The sequence below is a fragment of the Pogoniulus pusillus genome, chromosome 1 (genome assembly GCF_015220805.1).
Source record: "Pogoniulus pusillus isolate bPogPus1 chromosome 1, bPogPus1.pri, whole genome shotgun sequence".
Lineage (NCBI taxonomy): Eukaryota > Metazoa > Chordata > Aves > Piciformes > Lybiidae > Pogoniulus > Pogoniulus pusillus.
In genome coordinates, this window is record NC_087264.1 from 148,258 (window position 1) to 175,710 (window position 27,453).

Genomic DNA, 27,453 nt, shown 5'->3' on the forward strand with positions numbered 1-27,453 from the left:
CAGCCTCACTCTCCCCACCTCCAGCTTTGCTCCATTCCCTCCAGTCCTGGCACTCCCTCACAGCCTCAAAAGTCCCTCCCCAGCTTTTTTGTAGCCCCCTTCAGATCCTGGAAGGCCACAAGAAGGTCCCCTGGGAGCCTCCTCTGCTCCACCCTGCACAGCCCCAACTCTTTCAGGCTGTGCTCACAGCAGAGCTGCTGCAGCCTCTGAGCATCCTCCTGGCCCTGCTCTGGACACACTCCAGCATCTCCACATCCCTCTTGTCATAGGAGCTCCAGAACTGGATGCAGTACTCCAGGTGGGGTCTCAGCAGAGCTGAGTGGAGGAGAAGAATCACCTCCCTCGGTGTGCTGGCCACTCTTCTCCTGATGCAGCCCAGGCTCTGGTTGGCCCTCCAGCCTGCAAGTGCACACTGCTGGCTCAGTGATGACTGAGAGAGCTTTAAGACCTGATGATCTTAAAGCTCTTTTCCAGCCCAAACAATTCCATGATTCTATGGCACAAGCAGAAGCGAGCTGATGGGTGGAAATGCTCTCTGGATTTCACATGAGCGTGAGAGAAGTCAAAGTGCTTTCCAGCCAGGGCCCTGCTAAAGCCAGCCTGTTGGGCTTTTTCCAGGAGGAGAGCAGAGTGTTGGATTCCCACAATCAGTAGCATGCACTTGCACGGTGTAATTACCCAGCATGAGCTGCTGAGCTGCGAGCAGGCTTCAGGACCGAGCAGGGCTGCTCTTTATTTAGTTGAGGGAACAAGCGGCTGCTCTCCACCGTAGTCCCTTCGTGCAGGCTGCGGGGGCGGAGCTGGCCTCGCAGGTCGTCCCCAAAACGCCTGTAGATGCTCCAGAGTGAGGAATAAATAACTCCACCAAAAACAACCTCAAGCAGATGGCACTTCTGGAGGAGAAGCAGCTCCAGTATGCTTTGCTGCTAATTTATGGGGCTCTTGTTGCTGCTGCTGCTGTTCCCATTCCTGGGTCACCTGTGGAGAGAGACCCACATGTGCTCCATGCGAGTGCAGACCTCCCACCAGCCAGGCCAACTCACCTCACCCAGCTGCCAGGGGGTTGCAACGGGAGCACGACTTGGTCCTAATTCTAGTACTGCATCAACACAATTCCTAAATGCTGGCTTGAGATGCCAGGGCTGGGGATACTGGGCTGCTGGGTGCAGGGTCCAGGGGTGGGCTTCCCTCTCCTGGGGTGCTCAGAGAGGCATATGTGGTCTCTTCCCTGGGAGATGCCAAGGTGGATGCTCAGCTCCTCTCCCTGGAGATGTTTGGGTGGGGAGGTTTGTATCCTTTCACGGGAGTTGCCCAGGCCTGCCAGGAATGGTATCCATGTGCCCTTCCTAGGGGATGCTCAGGCTCCTCCCAGGCTAAATTTGTGTTCCCTCAGAACACCCCCAGAAGCAGGATGGGGCCAAGATCTGTACCGGGACTGGGACTGGGACCCATACTGAAATGAGGGCTGGGACTGGTAACAGGATTGGGGCCGGTACTGCGGCCTGGGCTGGGATTAGGATTGCAATCTACCGGGAGCAGGACTGGGACGAGGGTCGGGACTGGGATTCGGACGAGGGCCGGGACCCGCTTTAGGACCGGGAGGCAGGAGTACCGTATTTCCCGGGTTCCCTCCCCGGGAGCCTGTGCCAGATTCTCTGCGGAGTCCCTCGGGTGGCTGCTGCCGCCGTGCCCCCCACCGCCGGGCTGTCCCGGGGCCCAGGCTGAGGCGGGAGGCGGTGCCGGTGCCGCTCGGGGCGGCGCGGTACGGCCCGGGAAGGGGAGGGGGCGGCGAGCTGGGCTGGGCTGAACTCAGCTGAGCTGGGCACAGCTCCGCTAAGCTCGGCTCGGCTCGGCTCGGCACGGCTCGGCTCGGCTCGGCTCGGCTCGGCACGGCTCGGCTCGGCTCGGCACGGCTCGGCTCGGCTCGGCTCGGCTCGGCTCGGCTCGGCTCGGCAGGCAGCGCGGTCCCCGGAGCCGCAGGTAGGTGCGTTCCGGGTGTCTGCTGTGGCCCGGCTGGGCTGGGCTGGGCTGGCAGGGCTTGGGCCCGGTTTGGCTGCTTGTTGCGCTTTTGGAGCCCGGAGCCCGGGAGCCGGGCGGGGGGAAGATGAGTTGGAGCCGGAGAAGCGGGAGCTGCAGGAATGCGAGTCATTTCCTCCGCCCGCCCGCGGCGACGGGGACGGGGACGGGGACGGGGACGGGGACGGGAGAGAGAACCAGCGGCGCCCAGGCTGCTCCGACCGCCGGACCCCCGCCCGTGCTGGCCGCGGCCACGAACCGCCTGCCCCTCGCCCACGGGCTGGGCGAGACGCAGGGTCACACGCCCACGGGTGCCTCCCCCCCTGGGGCTTCTAATCCCTGGGGTCATACTCCCCCAGTGGGAGCCCTCAACCCCAGCTCACAATCACCCACAGATCCCTTGCTCCTGGGTCACGCTCGTCTGCAAGTCCCTGTCCCGTGGGACCCTTCGCTTGTGGCTCACCGCTCACCCACATCTCCTCGTCTGCGGCACCCCTTGCCCCCGGGCTGCACTCACCCACAGGTCCCCTCATCTCAAGGGGAACATTCTCCCGTGGGTCCTCTCGTCCCTGGCTCACAGTCGTCCGTGGATCTCCTTACCCCCGAGGCACTTGTTCTTGTAGATCTCCTTGTCTCAGGGTCACACTTCCCCACAAGTCCCCTCGCCCCCGGGGCATGCTTGCCCAGAAGTCCCCTGCCCGTCGGACTCCTTCCTGAGTCACATTCTCCCAAGGGTTCCCTTGTCTATGGGACCACTCACTTCTGGGTCACACTCACCCGTGGGTCCCCTCACACTCAGGTCACACTTGTCCACAGGTCCCCTCTCCCCTGGGTCACACTTGCCTATGGATTCCCTTGCCCTTAGGCCACATTTGCCCATGTGTCCCCTCACCTGTGGGACGCCTTCCTTATGGGTCACACTCACCCCTGGCTCCCCTTGCCCGTGGGACCACTCACCTCTGGGTCACACCCATCCACGCATCTCCTTGCATGTAGGACTCCTTTGTCGTGGGTCATACTCTCCCATGAATCCCCTTTGCCCCTGAGTCCTGCTCACCCTTGTGTCCCTTAACCCAGAGGTCATGCTTGCTCACAGGTCTCCTCATTTGCCCATGGCTATCTTTGCCCTTGGGACCCTTTGCTCGTGGGCTACCACTCACCTATGAGTCATCTTCCCTGTGGGACCCCTAGTTTGTGGGTCACACCTGCCCACAAGTGCCCTTGTCCATGGGACTCATTTCTCACAGGCCACACTTGCCAATGGATCCCCTTGCCCATTGGGACCTCTTGCCTATGGGTCACACCAACCTGCTGGTCTCCTTGCGGTGGGACCCCTTTCCCTTGTGTCACAGTCACCTGTGGATCCCCTTGGCTCTTGGTCACACTTGCCAGTGGGACCCCTCACCCCTGAGCCATACCTGTGAATCCCCTTGCCTCTGAGTCACACTCTCCCTTGTGTCTCTTCACCTATGGGCACCATGCCCCTGGGCCACTCTCAGCAGTAGGTCCCCTTACCCATGGGTCACACTCTCCCACGAGTCCTTTTTGCCTGTGAGATGTTTTTTTCCATGGGTGCCATTCACCCATGGGTTGCACTTGCCCATGGGATCCCTCACCCATGAGTGCCATCATCTGTTTGTCCCCCAGGCCACAGTTCTCTTGGCTGTGGGTTGTGGTTGCCCATGGGATCCCTCATCCGTAGATCCTGTTCATCTGTTGATCCCCTCACCCATGGGTCCTCCCATCCATAGATATTCCTGTTCCTGGGTTACAGTCAACCTGTGGGGTCCCACTCTGCATGGGTACCAATGGACCGTCACTGTGGTGCCATGGCTCAATGTGCCAGCTGGTACCTGGTACCACCACTTAAGGTCTTCTCCATGTTTTCTACCAGGAGTGCAAATCCCCACAAGGTTCTGGAAGTGGGAAGGATAAACTCATGGAGCTCTTTAGCTGAGCTTTAGCTGCCACCATGTCGTCATGGGGGCTGAGCTGTCCCAGGATGGAGCTGAGCTTTCCCAGGCCCACGCTTGGTGTTCCCGTGTCCTTCAACTGGCACAGGGGAGTGAGACAGTGCCCATCCCACCAGCCTCCCACCACCTTTGCTGTCGTTTTATGGTCCCTCCTCAGCTTTTATTTTTTCTTTAGCTCACAGTGATGCATTTTCGTCCCTGAGGATGTTTTTTCCTTCCAAAATGCTGGAGTTTTCCTGGAGATGCCTCGGACAGAGCTGAGCACGGGGAGCTGTGCTGCGCAGCCTGGTTCGTGTTGGTGTTTTTCCATGGAACTCACCGATTCTCGGGATAGAGCTGGCATTAATTTGAGCTCTTTTTGCTTGAAAGCAGTGCTGTTTGGTCTCAAGCTCCCAGTCCCATGGGCGTGCTGGGGTTTGGTTGGAGGTACTGGGGCTTGTTTTCTTTCATGCTGCCGTTTGGTGACGGGTTTGCTGGTTTTAGCCAGCCAGGCTTTAGCCAGGCTCTTCAAACCCGGAGTCTGTAAGCAATTACTGCATTACATGAAAGTCAGGGCGCTGGGGGAAAAAGAAAGGAAAAAAAGATTAATTCAGACCAGATGTAAAAATAAATGTGAATTTCAAATTCAGATGATGTCAGCTCCCTCCTGCTAAAAAAAACAGCCAAAAACCAAAACACAACAGAAGCAGCCTTTGGGCTCCAGATGGAGGACGCGGCGATGGCGGTGGGTACAGTATCCGTCTGCTCCTTCCTGGAGTTTGATCCCTTTTATTTTTAGGTTTTTATCTTCTCAAAAAAAACCAAAAGCAGGGTCTGGTTATTTTTCAAGCCAAACCAAAGCTTCTCCCCATCGCTGCTGGGCAAGGGAGGTTGTGGTGTGGTTGAGGAGCTCTCCCAGCTGAAGAACTGGAGAGCAGTGCTGCCAGGGGAAGACAAATGCCCCGGATTTAATTTCATTTTAATCTCCAGGATTAAAAAACAGAGTAACTTGGCTTGGCTTTGGTTTGTCAGAGCTGGAGGCGAGGGTGCTGCGGGGGCAGGGGGGGCCTGGTGTGTTTCAGAGGTGGTTGTGTGTTATTCGCCATAAAGTGGAGCTGGGTTTTGGGCTCTTGGCTGTTCGCATCCCTTTTGGTTTTGTCCTCTCCATGTTCTCCAGAGCAAGGATGGGTTTGGAGGCAGCCCTACACACAGGCCTGTGCCCAGAAGCAGGGCACTAGGGATGGGCTCCCCAGAAAGTGTCTGCTCCTGTGGGAAGGAAGGAATTACCCTGGGTTGGAGCATCTTGGAGGGGGTTATTCAAGAAGGAGGTCCATGGTTTGGAATCTGGGGCTCGTGCTGGCTGTGCCATGGGGATGCAGGATGGTGATGCTGGGCCTTTATGGATGCTTTGTGGTTCAGGGATCCCACAGCCAGGCCAAATCCCAAGGGATTTACAGAAGCTAGTCTGGGCTGCAGTCTGCCCACAGAGTGGGCAGCAAAGGCTTTGTGTCTGTGTGTGTCCTTAAGAGTGGTGCCTGAGCTTGGACTTGTTGCTGATGGTGCTGGGGAATGGTTCATAAAACCCTCGGGAATGCAGAGGAGGGGACAGAATCCAGGGCTGGACTGGGAAGCTGGGGCATCCTGATCCCTACCCCACCCCGGTCTTGATGCAGCTGGAATGCTTTTAGCAAGTACTGCTGCGATCCCAAAGGCTTGGGGCTGAAGTTTTCCGGAAGGAAATGAGGGAAGGGGCCAGTTGTCAGCAGCAGCAGAGGGAAGAGGAAGCGCAGGCTCTGGCCCTCCGTCCCTCCCGCCCTCTCCGGAGCTGTGCCAGCAACATCCATTTCTGCCTGCGTCTTGGTGCAGCCCAGGACGCTTTATTTACATTTCAGTGTGAGAGGGAAGGAGGAATGAAGAGGCCTGGGATGGCTCTGCTGTGAGGTTTCCAGGCTGGATTCAGTTGGCAGGAGGATGGATGGATGGATGGGAGGAGAGGTCTCCCGAGCTGCTGAGGCTTGACCCATGATTCCCCATGCCCTGATGCGATGTCCCATGGGGCATGTCCCCAGCACTGGCTGCAGCACTTTGGGGAATCCCATTTTTGGGACCGTGCTCTTGACTTGTCCATTGCTGGGTGTCCCTAGATTGTGCTCCACCCATCACTGTCATCCCATTGCAACAGCCAAGGGGGAGGAAGAGGAGGAGTGTTGCAGAGATGGAAGACAAGTGAACTCCTGGGGGGACCTTCCTTGTAGAGCTGTTTTGGGCACCTCCAGCACTCAGGGACCGCTGGTGGGGCTGGCCTCCAGCTGCCCAGGCTGAGTTTCCAGAATCTAAATAGCTTTTGTGGTGGATGAAGTAATGCAGTGTTGATAACGGAGTCCTCTTTCCCAGTGAAGGTCCCTTTCATCCGCCTGTCTTCATTAGGAGGAAGCTGTTGAGTTCATGAGGAATTGGAGATGATTTTAATTACAGGGTAACCGCAAGCAGGAATTAATCTGGGCTTTGGGTTAGTAGAAGGTGCATTAAGTGAGGGCTGGAAACTTGTGAGAACAGCTCACGCATACCTGCAGCCTGTGATGTGGGGTAAAACCAACTCCCAAACTCTTCAGAAACAAGAAATTCCTGCCCTGTGAATTCATCTTCCCAGCTCGTGCTGGAGCCTCTCACTGCAGGATGGACGGTGCCTACGTGTGGGTCCTGTGCTGAACCCCTTCCCTCGCCCCTGCTGTGGCTTGGAGAGCTGGCACGAAAGCCTGGAGATGAGTGAGATGCCTGCTGTGGCAGAACTGCTCAAAACTCCTGATGTTTGGGTGATGAGAGGATGAGTTTGGGTGTAGCCAACATGCCAAGGGTGGTGATTCTGCCCCGCAGCTCTGCTCTGCTGAGACCTCCACCTGCAGTGCTGGGGCCAGCTCTGGAGTCCTCAGCACAGAAGAGACATGGACTTGTTGGAGCAGGGCCAGAGGAGGCCACAGCAATGGTTAGAGGCCTGAAAGCCCTCTGCTGTGAGCCTAGGCTGAGAAAGTTGGAGTTGTTCAGCCTGGAGAAGGAGAAGTGGTGGAGAGAGGGTCAGCCCCTGACCACTCTCTGCATGAAAAACTCTTTCCTAATGTCCAATCCCAGCCTCATCTTGAGGCCATTCCCCCTTGTTCTGTCTCAAATTTCCTGCCAGAAGAGATGTTTGAGGAAGGCCTACTGTGACAGGACCAGGGGTCATGAGTAGGAACTAGAGGAGGGAGATTCAAACTAGCGAGGCAAAGACATTTTTGATGCTGAGGGTGGTGAGACCTGCCCAGAGAGGTGGCAGATGCTCCATCTCTGGAACCATTGCAGGCCAGGTTGTTTGGGGCTGTGAGCAAGCTGCTGCAGTTGCAGATGTCCCTGCTGGCTGCAGGGGGTTGGAATAGATGGTCTTTAAAGGTCCCTTCCAAGCCAACCCATTCAGTGACTCCATGGAGAGATGGACTGGAGCTGATTTGGGGCTGGTGATGCTGGCTGGGTTGAGTGGTCAGCACTGTGATGGTCTGGTGGCTACGACGGAGGCACAAACCTGACCCAAAACCACAGTATGGACCCTCAAGCACTTTTGTAGGTGGTTCAGTATGTGAAGGGCTGCAGAAACGCTGCCCATGCAAAGCAGCCTTGCTTCACATGCATCTTTGGAAGAAAACCACTCTTCAGCCAACAAGCTCATTCCATGTTAAATCTGGAATTGCATCCAGCTTCCCTGTGAGAGCCTGGCAGGATACTCTAGTGCCAGCTCCGCTGCTGGGTGAGGTCCTGCCGAGTCGGCAGCGCCGGCGCCGGCTGCCTTTCCAAGCGCGCAGGTTTGGCTGCCTGACGTCGTCTTTACCCCATGGCCCTGGTATGAGGCAGGGAGAGGGTATCCCACAGCCTGGGCTCGAACCCAGGCGGGCTGAGGCCTTCCCTGCAGGTAGCCCTGGAATCACAGAGTAACAGATCGCTTGGTTTTAAAGGGATCCTGAAGGTCATCTAGCTCCCAGCCCTCCACCATGGGCAGGGACACCTCCCACTGGAGCGGGTTGCTCAAGGTCCCATCCAACCTGACCTTGAACACCTCCAGGAAGCAGGCATTCACAGCCTCTCTGGGCAGCCTGTGCCAGGGCTCTGGGACCCTTACAGACAAGAAGTTCCCCCTTGTGTTGAGCTGGAACCTCCTGTGCTGCAGCTTCCATCCATTGCTGCTTGTCCTATCTCAGGGAGCAGGGAGCAGAGCCTGTCCCCCCCTCCTGACCCCAGCCCTCAGCGAGTTACAGGCATTGATTCAATCCCCTCTCAGTCTTCTCTGCTCCAGACTAAGCAGCCCCAGGTCCCTCAGCCTCTCCTCACCAGGCAGTGCTCCAGTCCCCTCATCATCCTCACAGCCCTCCTTTGGACCCTCCCCAGCAGATCCCTGTCCCTCTTTAACAGGGGAGCCCAAAAGTGAAGGCAGCCCTCACTAGAAGCCCTTGTATAAAGTCCTTCCTCAGCTTCACCAGAGGCTCCCTTTGGGTACCGGAAGGCTGCTCTGAGATCTCCCCGGAGCCTTCTCTTCTCCAGGTTGAACAGCTCCGGCTCTCAAAGCCTGTCCCCACCGCGGGAGGTGCTCCAGCCCTCTGATCATCGTGGTGGCCTCCTCTGGACCTACTCCAACAGTCTGATGTCCCTCTGGTGCTGGGTGCACCAGAACTGAATGCAGTACTCCAGGTGGGGTCTCTCCAGGGCAAAGAAGTTAACAAGGCATTTTGTGGCACACCCCCGTGGAGTTTGGATGCCCTTTTCCTAAAGCAGGGAAGACACAGCTGGAAAACATGGATCTCCCAGTGCTACTGAGGCTGATCCATGCTGGAGTTCTCATTCCCAGGGTTTTCTCCAGCTTTCCAGATGGAAAACCTCTCACAAAACTGCCTGAGGACATTCCCACTGGAGTTGTGAGATGACCTGTGTCGCCCCTCACCCCAGCACAGCATTCCAGGGTGGGTTTTTCCAACAATCCAGGCTCTTTCCCACTCGGATGCCTGGCGGTGGTGAGGGCACCGACACAGGGTGCTGGCGAATCAAAGCTGACATTGTAGGAATGAGCAGCAGATGCTTGGAAAGAATTTGCCTGCGTCTGGCTGGGGCTGCTGGAGGCAAATCGCCCTGGAAAGAGCTTTTTTGTGCCTGCTTGCTAAATCTGCTGTGGCTCCAGCTGCAAGAGCCTTGGGGGAAACGCCTGGAGCTGAGGGAGGTCCCACAAAGCTGTTGGCCACCTCTGTGGTGCCCTATGGCCACCCCTTTGGTGCCTTACGGAGTTCTCTGATGAGGTGTTTGCATCCAGCAGCCAAAACTGCAGCCTTTTCTCTCTGCAGACACCAAAATGTATGGGTTTTTCCTCTGCACTGCTGTGGTTTCTCTCAGAGGTAGAGTCCTGCAGGGCCGGGGGAGATGTTTTCTTTGGCTTGACAGTGCTGTCCCACCAAACCACGAGATGCCAGCTCATGTGCTTTAATCTGTGATGTTCAGAGACCAATTTAGGCTGCATGAGGAGAAAATACAGTGCCTGGTGTGGGGACAAGCAGGCAGGGGATGCAAAGAGCCGTGGGGAAACTCCTGAGGGACACCCAAGCTCCATGATGGGGCCGGATGCCCCCCTCTGCGTGGTTTTCAGAGGTGGTTTGGGGGCAGCAAGGAGATGAGCTGAGACATTGGTGGTTTTGCAAGCACCTTGAAGACTTGGGTTAATTTCCAAATGCTCTTAAGGAGTTGTGTTCCTTGGGAGTCCTCCTGTGAGGAGGCTTGGTACAGGAGCCGTGCTGGAGCAGGAGCCCATTCCCAGCTGGCTGCTCCAGCATGTTCCCATGATAGGAGTGCTCTGGGTGTGTGGCACTGGTGATGGTGATGGGATCTGGGCTGGTTTGTGTTTGTGGCTGCAGTTCTGGATTTAATGGTGAGCTGTTTGGTGGATGAGGAACTGGCTGGATGGTCACCTCCAGAGGGTGGAGGTCAGTGGCTGGATGTCTAGATGGAGATGGGTGATAATTAGTGTCCCTCAGGGTCTGCACTGGAAACAGTGCTGTTTAGTATCCTCATGAATGTGCTTGATAGTCATTGAGGCACATCAGAAAGTTTGCAGATGACACCAAGCTGAGTGGTGTGGTCTATGCCCCTGAGGAAGATCCAGCCAAAGGCACCTGGAAAGGCTTGAGAGCTGCACCTGTGTGAACATCATGATGTCCAACAAGGCCAAGAGCAAGGTCCAGCACCTGGGGCAGGGGAAATGCCAATGCCAACATGGGCTGGGAAGAAGGGATGAAAAGGGCCCTGAGGAGAAGGACTTGGGCTGCTGGTGAGGGAGAAGCTGGACATGAGCCAGCATCATGCATGCACAGACCAGAGCCAGTTGTGTCCTGGGCTGATCAGCAGCAGCATGGGCAGCAGGTAGAGGGAGGGGATTCTGGTGCACCTCAATGAGGCTGCAGGAGAACTTTGGGTGGGAGCAGGGTGTGGAGGGTGCTGGAAGGTGCCCCAGGACATGACTGCTTTGCACCCTCCCTGGCACAGCTGACACAAGCCTCTTCATGCCCAGCCCCAATGGGTGCATGAGAGGTGGGGTGGGGATGCTGCCAAATACCTTCAGCCCTGTTTTGTTCACTGCTGTGATTTGTAATGAACCTTGAAGCCAACCTGGCTTCTGCTCTGTTTGCTCCTGGTTGGGATCCATCCTGTCTGGGCATGGCCATGGCAGCAATGTGTGGATGCAGTGTACAGCTGCAGTGGCAACAATGCATGGTCATGATGTATGGATGCCATACCTGGGTACAAGCCATAGCCATGATGTGTGGATGCAATCCATGGGTGCAGTGCATGGCCACAGATCACAGCCACGATCATGGAATGGTTTGGATTGTAAGGCACATTAAAGATCATCTCATTCGAATTCCTCTGACATGAGCAGAGACACCTTCCACTAGAGCAGGTTGGGGGAGGTCTAGGCTGGATGTTAGGAGGAAGATGTTGGCAGAGAGAGTGATTGGCATTGGAATGGGCTGCCCAAGGAGGTGGTGGAGTGGCTGACCCTGGAGGTGTTGAAGAAAAGACTGGATGAGGCACTTAGTGCCATGGTCTGGTTGACTGGCTAGGGCTGGGTGCTAGGTTGGACTGGATGAGCTTGGAGCTCTCTTCCAACCTGGTTAATTCTATGAGTCTGTGTTGCTCAAAGCCCCATCCAATGTGGCTTTGAACACCTCCAAGCAGGAGACATCCACAACCTCCTTGGGCAACCTGTACACCACCCTCACTATAAAGAATTTCTTCCTAATATTCAGTCTAAATCTCCCTTCTTCAAGCTTCAATCATTGCCCCTTGACTTGTCACTACAAGCCCTGGTAAAAAGTCACAGCATACCGCAAGAGACACTGGAACAGGTTGCCCAGGGAGGCTGTGAATGCTCCATTGCTGGAGGTGCTCAAGGCCAAGTTGGATGAAGCCTTGAGCAACCTGGTCTAGAGAAAGGTGTCCCTGCCCATGGCAGAGGGGTTGGAGCTAGATCTTGAAGCTGCCTTCCAACCCAAACCCTCCTGTGATTCTATTACTCTGTGCTGCGCAAGTGCCATGCACGACTGTCATGCATGGCCAAAATCACAGAACCACAGAATCAGTCAGGGTTGGAAGGGACCACAAGGACCATCCAGTACCAACCCCCCTGCCATGCCCAGGGACACTTCACACTAGATCAGGCTGCCCACAGCCTCAGCCAGCCTGGCCTCAAACACCTCCAGGGATGAGGCTTCCACCACCTCCCTGGGCAACCCCTGCCAGGCTCTCACCACCCTCATGCTGAACAACTTCTTCCTAACATCCAGTCTGAATCTCCCCATTTCCAGCTTGGTTCCATTCCCCCCAATTCTATCACTGACCTGAAAGTCCGTCCCCAGTTTTCTTGTAGCCCCCTTAAGATACTGAAAGGCCACAAGAAGGTCACCTGGGAGCCTTCTCCTCTCCAGACTACACAGCCCCAACTTCCTCAGTCTCTCCTCACAGCAGAGCAGCTCCAGCCCTCTGCTCATCCTTGTGGCCCTTCTCTGGACACCTTCCAGCACATCTATATCCCTCTTGTAATAAGAGTCTCCAGAGCTGGATGCAGTATTGCATACATGCAGCCCACAGTGCATGGATACACCACACAGCCATGCTACACATCTGCAGAGCTCCTCCGTGATGTCAGCCTGGAGCCACGAGGGGAGTGGGCATCACCTCTGCAATCCTAATCACAACTCCAGGCTGGGTGGGGAGTGGCTTAGATCAGCCCTGAGGAACAGGACCTGGAGGTCTGGGGTGATGCAAAGCTCAACATGAACTGGAAGCATGTGCGCAGTCCAGAGAGCAACCCTGTGCTGGGCTGCAGCCAGAGCAGTTTGGGCACAGGGCAAGGGAGGGGATTCTGCCCCTTGGCTTTGCTCTCCTCACACCCCACCTGCAGTCCTGGGTGCAGTGCTGCAGCCCACAGCACAAGCAGGACATGGAAGTGTTGGAGCCAGTGCAGAGGAGGCCACCAAGATGCTGAGAGGGCTGCAGCAGCTCTGCTCTGAGCACAGGCTGAGAGAGTTGGGGCTCTGCAGCCTGCAGAAGAGAAGGCTTGGAGGAGACCTTGGAGTGGCCTTGCAGGATCTGAAGGGGGCTGCAGGAGGGCTGGGGAGGGACTATTGACAAGGTCTGGTAATGCCAGGAGGAGGAGAAATGTGTTTGAAGTGGGAGAGAGGAGGTTGAAAGTGGAAGGAAGAAGTTGTTTGCAGTGAGGGTGGTGAGACACTGGCACAGGTTGCCCAGGGAGGCTGTGGCTGCTCCCTCCCTGGAGGTGTTTGAGGCCAGGTTGGATGAGGCCTTGAGTGACCTGTTCTAGTGGGAGGTGTCCCTGCCCATGGCAGGGGTTGGGACTGGCTGAGCTTTGAGCTCCCTTCCAGCCTAAACCATTCTGTGGTTCTGTGATTCCCCAACTTCTGCAGAGCAGCAGAAGCTGCCTAACACAGTCACCTCTGGAGACCCTTTCTTTCCCTGCCATACAAACCTGTGATGGGGGAGGAGGTCTGGACTAGATGACCTGTGCAGGTCCCTTCCAAACAACTCAGTGCGTGCTGTGGTTCTGTGAAGTTGAACCCTTTTGGGAGCCAAAGGCACTTTCACGTAGACCAGAGCAAATATTTGGTGAAGAGGGAGACACTACACTGTCCTCAGTGCCAGAACAAATCTCTGGGTTTGGAAAGGGGGTGACCTAGTTTAGAGTTTAAAATGCTGGTGTGCAATGTGTGTTGGTGTCTCCAGGGGTGGTCATGGAGTAAAAAGTGCTTAAGGAATATTTACCCTTGGAAATGAGAACTGCCTGGAGATAGTGCTAGGAGCTCAGCCCTGCTGTGGATCTAGACATTGTAGACATGGCACTTCAGCGGCGGTGTTGGGTTCCTAGCAGTTGAGGGAGGTCAAGGGATGTTCTTGTCCCCATTCTCTCTGCCTTGGTGAGGCTGTATCTGGAATATTGCTGTCTGGTTCAAGAAGGACAGGGAGCTGCTGGAGAGGGTACAAAGGGCAGAAAGGAGATGAGGGGACTGGAACACCTCTCTCATGGGGAAGGACTGGGAGAATTGGGGCATCTGGTCTGGAAAAGAGCAGTCTGAGGTGGGGATCGTGTAAATGCTGGCCAATACTCAAAGGGTGGGTGTCAGGAGGAAGGGACCAGTGTTGTTATCAGTGCTGCCCAGTGGCAGGACAAGGGGTAGTGGGCACAAGTTTGAACATAAGGAGGTCCATCTAAGCATGAGGAATTTCTTTGGCTCAGCAGTAATGGAGCACTGGAGCAGGCTGCCCAGAGAGGTGGTTCAGTTTCCATTTCTGGGAGTGTTCAGAACCCACCTGGATGTGTTCTGTGTGCTTTTCTCTAGGTGAGCCTGCCTTAGCAGAAGGTTTGGACTCGATGTTCTCTGGAGGTCCCTTACAACCCCTGCCATCCTCCCATTCTGCCTTTTTCAACCCAGACAGTTCTAATGGTTCTATAGGATGGGGAATGGCAGGAGGCACCAATTCCCACCTGCAAATCCCTGTTACTCCTTGGATTGCTTTATGTAACCCCCATAAAGAAAGAGAGATGGGGTGGGGAGGGGAAGTTACCCTGGCAGCTCCTGCCATGGGGCCCTGCACTGGCCCCCTCGCCCTTTTGCTGCTGTGGACAAAACCTCCCCTGCCACTGTGGTTTGTTCCCAGCAGATACTTTCTGTTTTCATTATGCCAGGAAAAACCTTTCCTGAGGACTTTTTCCAGCCCCAGGCCACAGAGATGAAACTGCTGGGTCAGGTTTTTTGGGCTCTGCTGCAACCCTCGGCGGCACCAGGGTTGGAATGTGGGGTGAGGGGATCCGGCGACACCAAGCTTCTGGTGATGAGTGGTTCAGGGATGTCGTGGATGCCCCCTCCCTGGAGGTGTTAAAGGGAAGATGGGATGAGGCCTTGAGTACCCTGGTCTAATGGGAAGTGCCCCTGCTCACAGCAGGGGGGTTGGAACTTGCTGATCTTTAAGGTCTCTTCCCATCTCAACCCATCCCGAATCACTGAGCCTTGCATTTGCCCACAGGGATGGCACCCGCGGGGACCGTGGTCACCCCGGCCCACCGGTGAGGTGCCCACTGCCCACCCTGAGCCCCAGGCCTGGCCCACGATGAACAAACTGCCCTTCCACAACAACAGAGTCATGCAGGACCGCCGCAGCGTTTGCATCTTCCTCCCCAACGACGACTCCCTCAACATCATCATCAATGTAAGGCAGTGTGGTGGGGGGAGGGGGTCAGGGAAACTCCCCTCAGCACCAACTTTTTCATCACACCCTGGTCTATTTGCAAGCTCTGGTCCTTCCTGCTTCCATCCTTCTCCCACCCTCCGTCCTCATATCCATCGTGGCTGACAGTTCAGTCTCCTGTGCCCCAGCAGGTAACCAGGAGGGGGTTGGCTCTGATTTGGGTGTAGAATTGAATGTGAAACTCTCCCAGTTCTGATGGGTTTTTAATTCACCACCCACCAGTATTCTGCTTTCTTCCCCCCAAACCAGTACTCACTCTGCTTTTGCGCCCTTCCATCGTGGTCCCACGAAATAAAATGAGCCCAAAACCCAGCCTGTCACCCCCTGCAGAGTTTGGTGTCTCCTCTTTGGCTTGAATGGTCATAGACACATCCAAGACCACATGTGGGTGGTTTTTGCAGGTGAAGATTTTGTGCCATGAGCTACTGGTGCAGGTGTGTGACCTCCTGAGGCTGAAGGACTGTCACCTCTTTGGGCTCAGTGTCATCCAGAGTAAGTCAAGGGCTTAAGTCATGGCTGGGCCAACCTGATGCCATCGTGGCTAAGCAAGGCATGATGCCACCAAGGGGGGGGGCTGTGTATTTGACCAAAAGTGGGTGCCAATTTACCCAGACCTTTGATGGCCTCTCATTAGATGATGAAGAAGTTATGGGCCCACCACACACCAACAGGTTGGGGGAGGCTTGGAGGGATGCAGGGGACATAGTGGGGGGGCGTGCTGATGCCACCTCTGTCCCACCCAGACAATGAGCACGTGTACATGGACCTGGCCCAGAAACTCTACAAGTACTGCCCCAAGGAGTGGAAGAAGGAGGCCAGCAAGGTCAGCGGTGAGGTCTTGCATGGAGAGCTGACGGCACTAAGGCCACCTCTGTCCCCATCGCAGGTCACTTCCAGGACATGGGAACACAGGCAGGGGTTGGGGGAGGGCAGAGCACGGGGCTGTTACAGCATGTGGGACAGGGTGGGGGGGGTGAGCAAAATGGGTGGAACCCCAATGACAGGATGATGTAGCCATAGCACCAGTGGTGATGGTTTCAAGCCAGAAGAGGGGAGTTTTACAGTAGGTGTAAGGCAGAAGTGTTTGCAGTGAGGGTGGTGAGAGACTGGCACAGGTTGCCCAAGGGGGTTGTGGATGCCCCGTTGCTGGAAGTGGCCAAAGCCAGGTTGGATGGGGCTTTGAGCAGTCTGCTGTAGTGGTAGGTGTCCCTGTCTCTGGCTGGAGAGTTGGAACTAGATGATCTTGAAGGTCCCTTCCAACCCAAACCAGTCTGTGGTTTTATGATGCTTAATAGCTGTTGCCTCAAGTGCTGCCATGTATCTCAGCTCGGGGCATGGCCTCCACTTGCCCTGCTCTGGAGCAATGGATTTTTTCCTCCCTTATTTCCTTAGGCTTCAGCAGAACTTTTAGGGGGGCACTTTTTTTCCAGTCTGGGAGACTTTCTGGTGGCCTTTAAGTGTTTAAAGGAGCCAAGGAGACCGCTGGGGACAGACTTCTGAGCAGGGCCTGTTGTGTCAGGACAAGGGGTGATGGGTTTAAACTGAAGGAGGGAGGCTCAGAATAGAGACAAAAAAGCAATTCCATAATGTGAGGGTGGTAAAAGCCCATCCCAGCTTACCCAGGGAGGTGGTGGATGTCCCCTCCCTAGGACCGTTCTTTGGGGTTCTGAGCAACCTGCTCGACTGGCAGATGTCCCTGCTGACTGCAAGGGCGTTGGACTAGATGGCCTTTAAAGGTCCCTTTCAACCCAAACCTTTCAGTGATTCTAAGATCCAATCAAGTCGAGCATTTGGGTTTTGCCCCCACCCGGAGCACCTTTCAATGATTCCAACACAATGTACCAAGAAGGTTGATCTGAAGGTTCCAGTGCTGGTGCTGAGTTGGCACCCAAGATAGGGACTGGTGGGTGGCAGCCTGGGGAGAGGTGGGAGAAGGACAGTGGTGGTGAATGGCTGCAGACCCCTGGGGGTCTCTAACATCACCACCTCCTTCCTTAAATCCAAATCAGGATAATGGGGGGGGAAATGGGACCAGTTAGTGACTGAACTCTCTCTTGTGGCTTTCACCCAGCGGGGGGCAGGAGAGTGGCCAGGTGGGCCTGGCCCTGGGCAAGCCAAGCCAAGGGACCAAGGTGTGGTGCCATGCTCCACAGAAGCCCTGAACATCTCCTCCCTTCCAGGGCATCGACCAGTTTGGGCCCCCGATGATCATCCACTTCCGAGTGCAGTACTACGTGGAGAACGGCAGGCTGATCAGGTAAGGGGCACCCACCCCTCCCCACCACGGTGGGCACCCACGCTGGGGGAGCAGTTTGTCCCTGGCTGGGAGGGTGCACATCCTTGGGATGCTGCAGGCTGCTGTAAGATGCATCCCAAAAGCCCGTCCCTTCTGTTGGAGCTGTTTGTGGCTGGGTGCCAGGAGCAGGTGGGAATGCTGCTCCCAGCCAACAATGACAAAACCTTCCTGGGGTAGCTGAGGACATCACATTTAGGTGATTTGTCACAGCTTCATCCATGGCACAGCTGCAGGTCTTGTGCCAGGAGCTCCAGCTTCAGGGAGCTGAGAAAAAGGGACACCAGTTGGCACCCAGCCCTGCTTGCTCCCTGCGATCTTTCTGCCAGGGTGGGAAGATGCTGGAGTTTCATGGTTGGACTCCATGATCTCAAACATCTTTTCCAACCAAAATTCTATGGTTCTGTGAGTTGTCTCTCACCCCCTGGTCTCAGTCATGCATGTGGCATGGTGAGGAGTTGCTTGGGAGCGGCTGGGGCTGTTCACCCTAGAGAAGAGAGGGCTCCACGGACAGCTTATAAGCAACCTTCCAGTGCCTGAAAGGACACAGGAGATTTGGGAAGGGGCTTTTTACAAGGGCTTGCAGTGATAGGATGAGAGGGAATGGATTAGAGGTGGCAGAGGGCAGGTTTAGACTGGAGATTAGGGTGCAATTATTTGCAGTGAGGGTGGTGAGACACTGGCACAGGTTGCCCAGGGAGGCTGTGGCTGCTCCCTCCCTGGAGGTGTTCAAGGCCTTGGATGAGGCCTTGAGTGACCTGTTCTAGTGGGAGGTGTCCCTGCCCATGGCAGGGGGTTGGGACTGGCTGAGCTTTAAGGTTCCTTCCAACCCAAACCATTCTATGGCTCTATGAATTTATGAGTGTTTGGGCTTGCATTGGACCTCTAGAGGTCTAGTCCAAGCAGGACCACCTAGGGCAGGCCATAGAGGAATGTATCTAGAGTCTCCAGAGAAGGAGACCCCATGACTGCTCTGGGTAGCCTGGAAAATTAACCTCAGAAACCTTGGATGGACCTCCAAAAATAGAGCTGTGGTACTTCTATGCCTGAAGTGGTAGACTCACAGAACACCAGGTTGGAAGTGGCCACAAGGATCATCTAGTCCAGCCCTTCAGGATAAGATGCCCCATGCCTGGAACCATCCCTGGAGCCAGGTCATGGCTGTCTGGGGTTCTGAGCTCCTCTAGTTGTTGAAGTTGGGCCAGATGACCTTTGAAGGTCCCTTCTGGCCCGAAGCTATGCTTCTGTGGTCCCCCTGTCTCCGGGAGGGCAGCTGGAGTGCTTGGCACTAGACAGTTAGGAAGGTCCCTTCCAGCTGAAGCCGTTCTGCAGTCCTGCAGTTCCTGGGCTGTCCTGCTGATTGCCTCTGCTCTCTGCTCCGCTCCGCAGTGACCGGACCGCACGGTACTACTACTACTGGCACCTCCGGAAGCAGGTGCTGCACTCCCAGTGTGTGCTGCGGGAGGAGGCTTACTTCCTCCTCACCGCCTTCGCCCTGCAAGCCGACCTGGGGGACTTCAAACGCAGCAAGCACTACGGGAAGTACTTCGAGCCCGAGGCTTACTTCCCTGCCTGGGTAAGCACGGTGCGGGGAGGTCACCAACGCGCTAAGCTCGGGTAACCCCCGCGGCTCTTGGTGCTGGGTGGCTGGCAGGCTTCCTGGGTGGCCAGCATCCTGCTGCCTCCTCATCCCTAGTTTAGGTCCAGTTATTAATAGCCTTGGACAACTGTGGGCTGCAAATAGCTGCGGGCAGGGAGGGTTGGAGGTGGTGGATTAGCTCACGCTGCTGCTGGAGGTTCCTCTGCATGTCACAGGGATGCTCGCGAGGGCTTCCCTGCCTGCCACGTGCCATCGTGGCATCAGCACGTAGCCATGTGCAGCCCTTTGGAAGCTGTGTTCTCTTTGCTTTGTAGCCCTCTGGAAGCGGATGTTCTCCTTGCTGGCAGTGGCCATTAGTATAGGCAGCTCTTGGGATATCCTGGAGGGAAAATGAGGCAGGGTGTGGAATGACACCCAGCCTCAGGTCACATCCAACCAGCAAGCAGAGCTGGGTGCTGGGGCAATGCCATCCCAACAACCTTGAACATGAGTGGAGTAGGTAGAGGTTGCATGTGGCAGAGCTGTGTGCAAGGGCAATGCCATCCCAACGACCTTGCACAGGAGTGGAGAAGGGAGAGGTTGCATATGGCAGAGCTGGGTGCTGGGGTTGCATATGGCATGGCAGTGCTGCTCCTCAGAAGCCTTGCACTCCAGACTCTTCACCAGCTTCACTGCCCATCCTTGGACGGGTTGCAGCTCCAAAATGGAGCATATTGCCCCAGTTCCCCTTTATCCCTGAAAATTGTGGCAGCCATGGGTGAGCGTGGAGCAGCAGCCTGGGACAAGCTTCTCTTCTCCTTCAAACAGGTTGTTGCTAAGAGGGGCAAGGACTACATCCTGAAGCATGTCCCAAACATGCACAAGGATCAGTTTGCTCTGACAGCCTCTGAAGCCCATCTCAAGTACATCAAGGAGGCTGTCCGGCTGGATGATGTGGCTGTGCACTACTACAGGTTATACAAGGTGAGCCTCAGCCAACAGCCCAGGCTGGGCTTGGGATTCAGGGTTGGTCTTTATTGAAAGGAGCCCCTGCCAAGCAGTTCTCAATGGTGTTTTGGGAAAAGCTGTGCTTAAATTGGCTGGAAGAGAGCAGTCTTAAAGGCAGGGCTTTGCTCCCAGAGACAGGGAGACCATAGAACCGTAGCATGGCTTGGGCTGGAAGGAGTCTTCAAAGGTCATCTGGTCCAACCCTGCTGCAGTCAGCAGAGACATCAACAACTAGAGCTGCTCAGAACCTCCAGCCAATTCCTTGTCCAGTGAGTTGTACACTAGTATGGAAAGTTGTACACAAAGTGTGGAGAAGTCCATACTTTTCCACTCTGAAGACTGGGTGCAGTTCTGCAGCCCCCAGCACAAGCAGGACATGGAAGTGCTGGAGCCAGTGCAGAGGAGGCCACCAAGATGCTGAGAGGGCTGCAGCAGCTCTGCTCTGAGCACAGGCTGAGAGAGTTGGGGCTCTGCAGCCTGCAGAAGAGAAGGCTTGGAGGAGACCTTGGAGTGGCCTTGCAGGATCTGAAGGGGGCTGCAGGAGGGCTGGGGAGGGACTATTGACAAGGTCTGGTAATGCCAGGAGGAGGAGAAATGTGTTTGAAGTGGGAGAGAGGAGGTTGAAAGTGGATGTGAGGAAGAAGTTGTTTGCAGTGAGGGTGGTGAGAGACTGGCACAGGTTGCCCAGGGAGGTTGTGGCTGCTCCCTCCCTGGAGGTGTTTGAGGCCAGGTTGGATGAGGCCTTGAGTGACCTGTTCTAGTGGGAGGTGTCCCTGCCCATGGCAGGGGTTGGGACTGGCTGGGCTGTGAGCACCCTTCCAGCCTAAACCATTCTATGGTTCTGTGATTCTACCATTCCAGTCTCTGGTCATTGGATGCCAGAGGATGTGTGACTGAAAATGAGCCTGGGGAGGACCTCAGTGGATGTGTCTGAGAGTTGTGCACACCACTAATTAACTGCTTGGACTCAATCCTAAGGCTCTTTTCCAACCTAAGTGATTAAGGTGGCACATGTAGCCATGGAAGGTGAGGTGGCTACACCTGAGGTCGTCTGGGGGCCAGGTTTATCCAGTTCATTCTGCAAACTGTGTGCTTAAAACCATCTCATTTTGTTCTCCCTTAGGACAAAAGGGAGGTGGAAGCCTCCCTGACGCTGGGACTGACCACACGGGGCATCCAGATCTTCCAGGTGGGTGGCTCAGCGAGGGCGAGGACTCCGCTCCCTGCCCTCTGCTGGTGTCCTCAGTTGGGCTTTGTCCCTTCTCCTTTTGCAGAACATGGACGAAGAAAAGCAGCTGCTCTATGACTTCCCCTGGACTAATGTGGGGAAGCTGGTGTTTGTGGTGAGTGCCACCATCCCTAGGAAGACCACCTCTGCCCATGGCACTCCTGGACTCGAAGTCCTGCACCTGGGTCAAGGCAGACCCAGTGCCAGCATAGGCTGAGGATGAAAGGATGGACCAGCAGTGCTGAGGAGGAGGACTTGGGGGTGCTGGTGGGTGAAGAGCTGGGCATGAGTTGGCACCATGCTCTCTCAGCCCAGCCCCAGCTGTGTCCTGGGCTGATCTCCAGCAGCGTGGGCAGCAGGTGAAGGGAGGGGGTTCTGCATCTCTGCACTGCTGAGCCCTCACCTGCGGTGCTGGGGACAGCTCTGGAGTCCTCAGCACAGGACAGACATGGAGCTGTTGGAGCAGGGCCAGAGAAGGTCACAGCAATGAGAGGAGGACTGGAAGCCCTCTGCTGAGAGGCCAGGCTGAGTTGGGGCTGCTCAGCCTGGAGAAGAGAAGGCTCCAGGGAGATCTTCTGGTGGCCTTTCTGTGCTAAAAAGGGGCCAGTAAGAAAGCTGGGGACAGACTTTTGAGCAGGGCCTGCTGGGACAGGACAAGGGGTCATGGTTTGAACTAAAAGAGGAGGATTCAGACTGGAGGGAAGAATTTTTTATACTGAGGGTTGTGAGATCCTGTCCCAGGTTGCCCAGAGTGGTGGTAGATGCCCCATTCCTGTAACCGTTACAGGCCAGGTTGTTTGAGGCTGTGAGCAACCTGCTGTCGTTGCAGATGTCCCTGCTGACTGCAGGGGGGGTTCGATTAGGTGACCTTTAAAAGTCCCTTTCAACCCAAACCATCCAGTGACTATGATTTGGGCATGGGCTGGTGCCGTGCAGACCTCAAGCCAGGTGGTTGCCAGCTGAGGGCTCAGGTGGGCTGCTGCAGGGCTGGGTGAGAATGGAGCACTTTTCTCTCTGAGCTGATGTCCCCCCTCTGCCACACAGGGGAAGAAGTTCGAGATCCTGCCGGATGGGTTGCCCTCAGCCAGGAAGCTCATCTACTACACAGGCTGCCCTCTGCGCTCCCGCCACCTCCTGCAGCTGCTCAGCAGCAGCCACAGGCTCTACATGAACCTGCAGCCCATCCTGCGCCAGGTCCGCAAGCTGGAGGAGAACGAGGGTAGGTGTCCTGGTGCCCCTTCCAGGGACACAAATCCCACCAGCACTGGGCTCCCACCCAGCTTCTCTACCTCTGCAAGCACCTGCTCCTCGACCCTGCCCCGCGGCTTGGGAGCATCAGTTGGTGGCTGTCCTCATGTCCCCCTTTGCCGTGCATTGGTGCACCCTGCCCCTGCTCCACCTGCATAGCCACTCCTGGCTGGGTTGGTGTCAACAGGCCCCTCACAGCTGCCTAGAGCTGGGCACAAGCCCCACTGTGGTCTCTGATGTTAGTTCTTCCAATGCCTCAGAGCAGTGTTCCCAGTGCCCTGTGTCTCATGTCCAGTCTCTAAAAGGCCTCATGCATGCAGAAGATATTTCTCCTCATCTTCTTCTTTCCCCTCCTCATCTTCATCCTCCTCTGCTTCTCCTCATCCTCATTGTCTTCCTCCTCTTTTTTCCTCTTCTTTTTCATACCTCTCTTTCCTCTTCTTTCCCATTATATTCCTCCTTTGCCTCCTCCATTAGAGGGATAGCACATCACAGAGCACAGCAAGTTTGAGGCTCCCCTCCCCACCATGCCCAAAGGGTGCCAGGACAGGGCTGGCTTCCAATGCACCACCTTACTGGCCTTGGGCAGCAATGCTGTTGGGTGCCCCTGGGTTTGGGGTGGTGGCCGTGGCACCATGAAGGGCTGGGGTGCAGGTTGTTGCTGGCTTTGCAGAGAAGAAGCAGTACCGGGAGTCCTACATCAGCGACACCCTGGACCTGGACATGGAGCAGCTGGAGAAGCGGTCTCGGGCCAGCGGCAGCAGCGCCGGCAGCATCCGGCACAAGCGTCTCTCACGGCACTCCACCGCCAGCCACAGCAGCTCCCACACCTCGGGCATTGAGGCCGACCCCAAACCCAGGGAGATGGGAGCAGAAGATGGCTTCTCAGGCGCTGGTGTCCACCGCAAGCTGAAGACTTGCAGCTCCATGACCAGCCACGGCAGCTCTCACACCTCAGGGGTGGAGAGTGGTGGGAAGGATCGGCTAGAGGAGGACTCTCAGGACGATGGTGAGACACCAGCTGAGCATGGGCTTTGGGCCTCACCAGGTCACTGAGAGCTCTCTGAAGGTGCCCATCGGTGGCTCATCCCACCTCTCCCTTGCCTGCAGAAATTGAGATGCTGGTGGATGACCCCCGGGAGCTGGAGCAAGCTGGTGAGATGGAGGTGAGCCCTGACATGTGCGTCTACATCACAGAGGACATGCTGCTGTCACGCAAGTTCAACGGGCACTCAGGTAAGGCTGAAGGGGAGATAGGATCTGTTGGGTGAGGCTGTGAAAAGGAGGGGCTGCCCAGGGAAGGTGAAGGGTTTACTCAGAGCAGGACTGGCCACAGAATCTCAGCATGGTTGGAAGGGGTTGGAAGGGACCTCTGGAGATCATCTAGTCCAGTCCCCTGGCTAAAACAAGGTCACCTGCTGCACGTAGTCACCCTGTGGCACAGGTGTGTGTGCCCAAGCGTGCTGGGTTATTTGGAGGTACCACCAGGGGACGGTGCAGGAGCTGCCCATGGGTGATGGACTTAATCTCAGTGATGTTCTCAGTTGCTGTCCCCTGCTCTCATTGTCCTGACAACTATTTGCCTGTTCCCACGAGCACGGGTGCTGTTACCACACTGGTGATTCTGGCTTATCCAGAGTTCTGCCTGTACCCAGAACCACCTGCATTTCCATACTGGGAGCTACTGGGAGGTCTCTGGGGTGCCATGCTCCCTGATGATGCCATTTTGGTGCAAATCCAGGATGCTTTGGAGGTAAGGCTGGTTGCAATGGAGCTGTTGAGCTGAAGGCACCCCATCAAGCTGAGGTCTGCTTTCATCCCAAAGCAATGGCAAACCCCGAGAGTAGCAGAAATGGATCCCAAGTGACCTCCACACCCTCCTCTTCCTCTCTGCTTCATGCAGGGCTTATTGTGAAAGACATCAGCTCCTCCACCTCCAGCTCCTCGGAGACAGTAGTGAAGCTGCGAGGACAGAGTACCGACTCCTTACCCCAGGTATGTGGCACTGGTGGAGCTTCGGTGCAACCCAAAGCCCTGCTGGCGCTGGAGTGTTGGGTTTCCCTGACCTCCCTGGCTGCCCAGCAAGTCCTGATCCTCCCTTCTGCTTTGGCCAGACAACGTGCAGGAAGCCAAAGACATCGACGGACCGGCACAGCCTGAGCCTGGACGACATTCGGCTCTACCAGAAGGACTTCCTACAGCTGGCCAACCTCTGCCAGGATACAGCCCAGAGCTACACCTTTGGTTGCGCCCACGGGCTGGAGGAGGAAGGGCTCTACTGCAATGGCTGCTTGGCCCAGCAGTGCATCAACATCCAGGAGACCTTCCCTGTCAAAAGAACCAGCAAATACTTCTCATTGGATCTCACCCACGATGAAGTCCCTGAGTTTGTCGTCTGAGCGCCATGGGGGCCAGGACTGGCTGCCCACCTGTGGTGGGGAGGCTGAGGCTCCTTGCCCTACACGGGGGGCCATCATCACTGCCTTTCCCCCCCTACCCCACACAGCTCCCTGCCAACCAAGGCTGTGGCAACCTTTGCACTTGGAGGATCGTGGGATGGAGCCCTCCAGGCATGGTGGAGTGCCACCAGCGGTCCATCCTTTGGAATTTGTGCCAAATTGTCTTATTTTGGCTGGGAGAAGCCCAACTCATTTGAAATAGCAGAAGCCAACTGGTGACTTCTTGTTGCCTCATGGGGAGGTGGCATCTTCTCCTTGCCCCCATCCTGAACGCTGCCAGCGGCTCCACCGGCGGTTTGGTGGCGAACGAAAAAGTGCCAGACTGTTGTGTTCCAAGTCAAGCCAAAGAAATGTAAATACCCTAAAGGCCAGTACGGGGAGGGAGGATTCAGCAATAACCAGCTGGGCATCTGCAGCCGTGGGTGATGTCCCATGGGGAAAGGCACACCAGCAGCAGAACATCGACCCAGCTGTTCTTCCAAAACCACGTGCTGGGGTCAGGCCGGCGTGGCTGCAGCGAGGCGGCTGGGAGCTCTCAGAGCTGGTTTGCAGCTTGGGTTTTTTTTCCTTCTTTTTTAGAGAGAAGAAAGAAAAAACAAAACCAAACTCAAACCTAAAAGCAAAAAAAACCCAAAAACCAAGCAAAAACCCAAACAATCAAAAACCAAACCACCAAAAAAAGACCCCAACCACCCAAGAGAGAAAGGAAGGCAAAGAAAGGAAGATGAGGCCATCTGGGAGGATACCTGAGAGGTCACCTGTAGGGATATTGCAATAACACATCCCAAACTGTCGCGTCTGTAGAGGCTATGTATATAAATATGTCAAGGTTTGTATGTTTCTATATGTCTTGGATCTTACAGACCCATTCACGGCTTCACTCCTGCTCTACAATCCCTTTTGTACAAAGAATCTGCCTCTCAAGGTCCCCTACAACCAAACCGTTTTGGCCAAGGTGAGACAGACTTTTGAGAAGGTTTTGTATGCAACCGCGCTGTGACTGTGGCTCTTCCTGCTGTGGCCTCGGTGGGGTTTCACCAAAGCTTCTCATCCAGCTCTGTGTCTTATAGTTTGAACAGTTCTGCTAAAGGATGATGGTGAGGTGCTAGAAAAATCCCAGTTTCAGCTTGGGGAACCCCAGGTTGACTGCTGGGTGCTGGAGCCCTGGAGCAGGCTGCCCAGAGAGGTTGTGGAGTCTCCTTCTCTGGAGAGATTCCAAAGCCACCTGGTCATTGTGATCCTGGGCAAGCTGCTGTGGGTGAGCCTGGCTGAGCAGGTGGCTCAGACGAGATGATCTCCAGAGGTCACTTCAGTCCCTGGCCAACCCACTCTGGAATTCTGAGAGCATTCGAGGGACCAGGTGTGATGGTGAAGATGAAGCATTCCAGCAGGTGACAGTGGCAGCACAGTGCCTTTCTCCTTGAGGTTCTTAGCGCGGCGGGGAGCGACTGACAGGCAAAGGTGTGCTGCATTTTGATACACCACCTTTTTCTTTTGTAACTGGAAACTTTTCTTAAACAAACAAGAAAATCTTATTTTATAAATAAGCACAATCTTATTTTTGTAAGAAATGTTGGGGGAGGGAGCCAGGGATGGGAGCTGGTACCAAAAGAAAAGGGTGGTGTGGGGAAAAAACCAGCAAACCCAAACTAAAACACCTTCATTGTTCTTGGGACACAAGTTGCTGGAAGGAGAAAGAGCACCAGGTGCTGGAGGACCATGGCACCAGCGTGGTGTGTGCTCCCTCCAGCATGTGATCTCACCTGGTGGTGTTGGGTCATATGGGGCAATTCTGTGGCTAGCCAAATGCTGGCAGGGTGGTGGCCCCAGAAAACCTCTTTTGTCTTCCCAAACCCACCCAGCACAGCTGGTGGGATGCTGCTGGAGGACTTGGGGCTCTGCACATCGTTCTGGTTTTGGGGGAACCCCAGAAAACACCCCAAAAACATTCCTTGTGGACACCACACACAACCCAGGTTGGGTTTGCTAGCAGCATCCCCACTCCATCCCTCCATCCTTGGGCAGGTTTGCACCAGCAGTGAGGGTTTGATGGAATTCGATGGGCTGCTACCGGCAGGAAAATCCCCCAGATTCATCCCTGTCCTCGTTTTTATCCCTCTGTGCCAGGCACAGCTTGTCTCCAGGACCCAACTGCGGAAGTCCTGGGGTGTCCTTCATGGGACCTTCATCCACCGCTCTGACAAAATGGCTCTAGAGGCAGGGATAAAACCCTGTGCAAAGAAACACAACTCCAATCAGGAAGCACTGGGTGGGGGGAGCAGCTAGATCAGAGCATCCCCATTTCTTCCTACCCTCCTACCCCTTGCCCCCACCATTACCCTGCAGCCAACTCCCTATCCAAAAGTTGTCCAGATAGGGTTGGAGTGATGCTGGAGGCCATGGTGGAGCTCCTGAGCAAGCAGGAATGATGCTGGGGGAGGTGGGAAAGGGGGGGTGGACACAGAGGTGCCATTTATTCCACAAGTGTCCATGGATGGGATGGATGGAAATGGGGGGGTGGCGGTGCCCTTGGTGCCTCTCTCCTGGCAATAATGAGCTGTCTGTCCCTGCATGAACCAAATAATCCTTTCTGTGAAAGGATCTTCCCATCCTCGAGATGGGAGAGCCACTCGCTTGTGCTGCCAAAGGACAACACAAAGGGAAATGCTACCCAACCTCCTTCCCCACCCCTAACCCACCAACCCCCTCCCCACCCCACAGCAAGAGTGGTGTGTTTGTACCCAGGAAGTCTGTAGAGTGCCTTTTGGGATACGGCTGCAAGGGACAATAAAGTGAGAGTTGTTTGCATTGCTTTGGCTCTTTGAAGTGCTCCCCCGGGATGAAGG

General features: G+C 55.6%; 1 protein-coding gene across 2 annotated transcripts; it reads left to right on the top strand.

The window, feature by feature from the left end:
- Nucleotides 1-1,906: 1,906 nt before the first annotated feature.
- FRMD6 (FERM domain containing 6) lies at nt 1,907-27,415 on the top strand. Of its 2 annotated transcripts, none has more exons than XM_064140316.1 (14): nt 1,907-1,980; nt 14,571-14,753; nt 15,194-15,284; nt 15,536-15,678; nt 16,973-17,049; nt 18,475-18,661; nt 19,493-19,648; nt 20,796-20,861; nt 20,947-21,015; nt 21,945-22,119; nt 22,822-23,157; nt 23,259-23,384; nt 24,052-24,143; nt 24,263-27,415. In XM_064140316.1, exons 2-14 carry the CDS (start codon nt 14,655-14,657, stop codon nt 24,545-24,547), a joined length of 1,902 nt encoding a protein of 633 aa, XP_063996386.1. In that variant the 5' UTR covers nt 1,907-1,980; nt 14,571-14,654; the 3' UTR covers nt 24,548-27,415. The 2 variants fall into 2 exon arrangements, with proteins under 2 accessions (XP_063996386.1, XP_063997123.1); XM_064141053.1 differs by having other exon boundaries at nt 15,536-15,615.
- Nucleotides 27,416-27,453: the final 38 nt, after the last annotated feature.

Bases quoted from the DNA above. Each gene is read 5' to 3' on its own strand.
- FRMD6 (XM_064140316.1), top strand. From the start codon at position 14,655: ATGAACAAACTGCCCTTCCACAACAACAGAGTCATGCAGGACCGCCGC. The intron at 22,120-22,821 runs GTAGGTGTCCTG...CTGGCTTTGCAG, and splicing joins CAAGCTGGAGGAGAACGAGG to AGAAGAAGCAGTACCGGGAG. The intron at 24,144-24,262 runs GTATGTGGCACT...TGCTTTGGCCAG, and splicing joins GTACCGACTCCTTACCCCAG to ACAACGTGCAGGAAGCCAAA.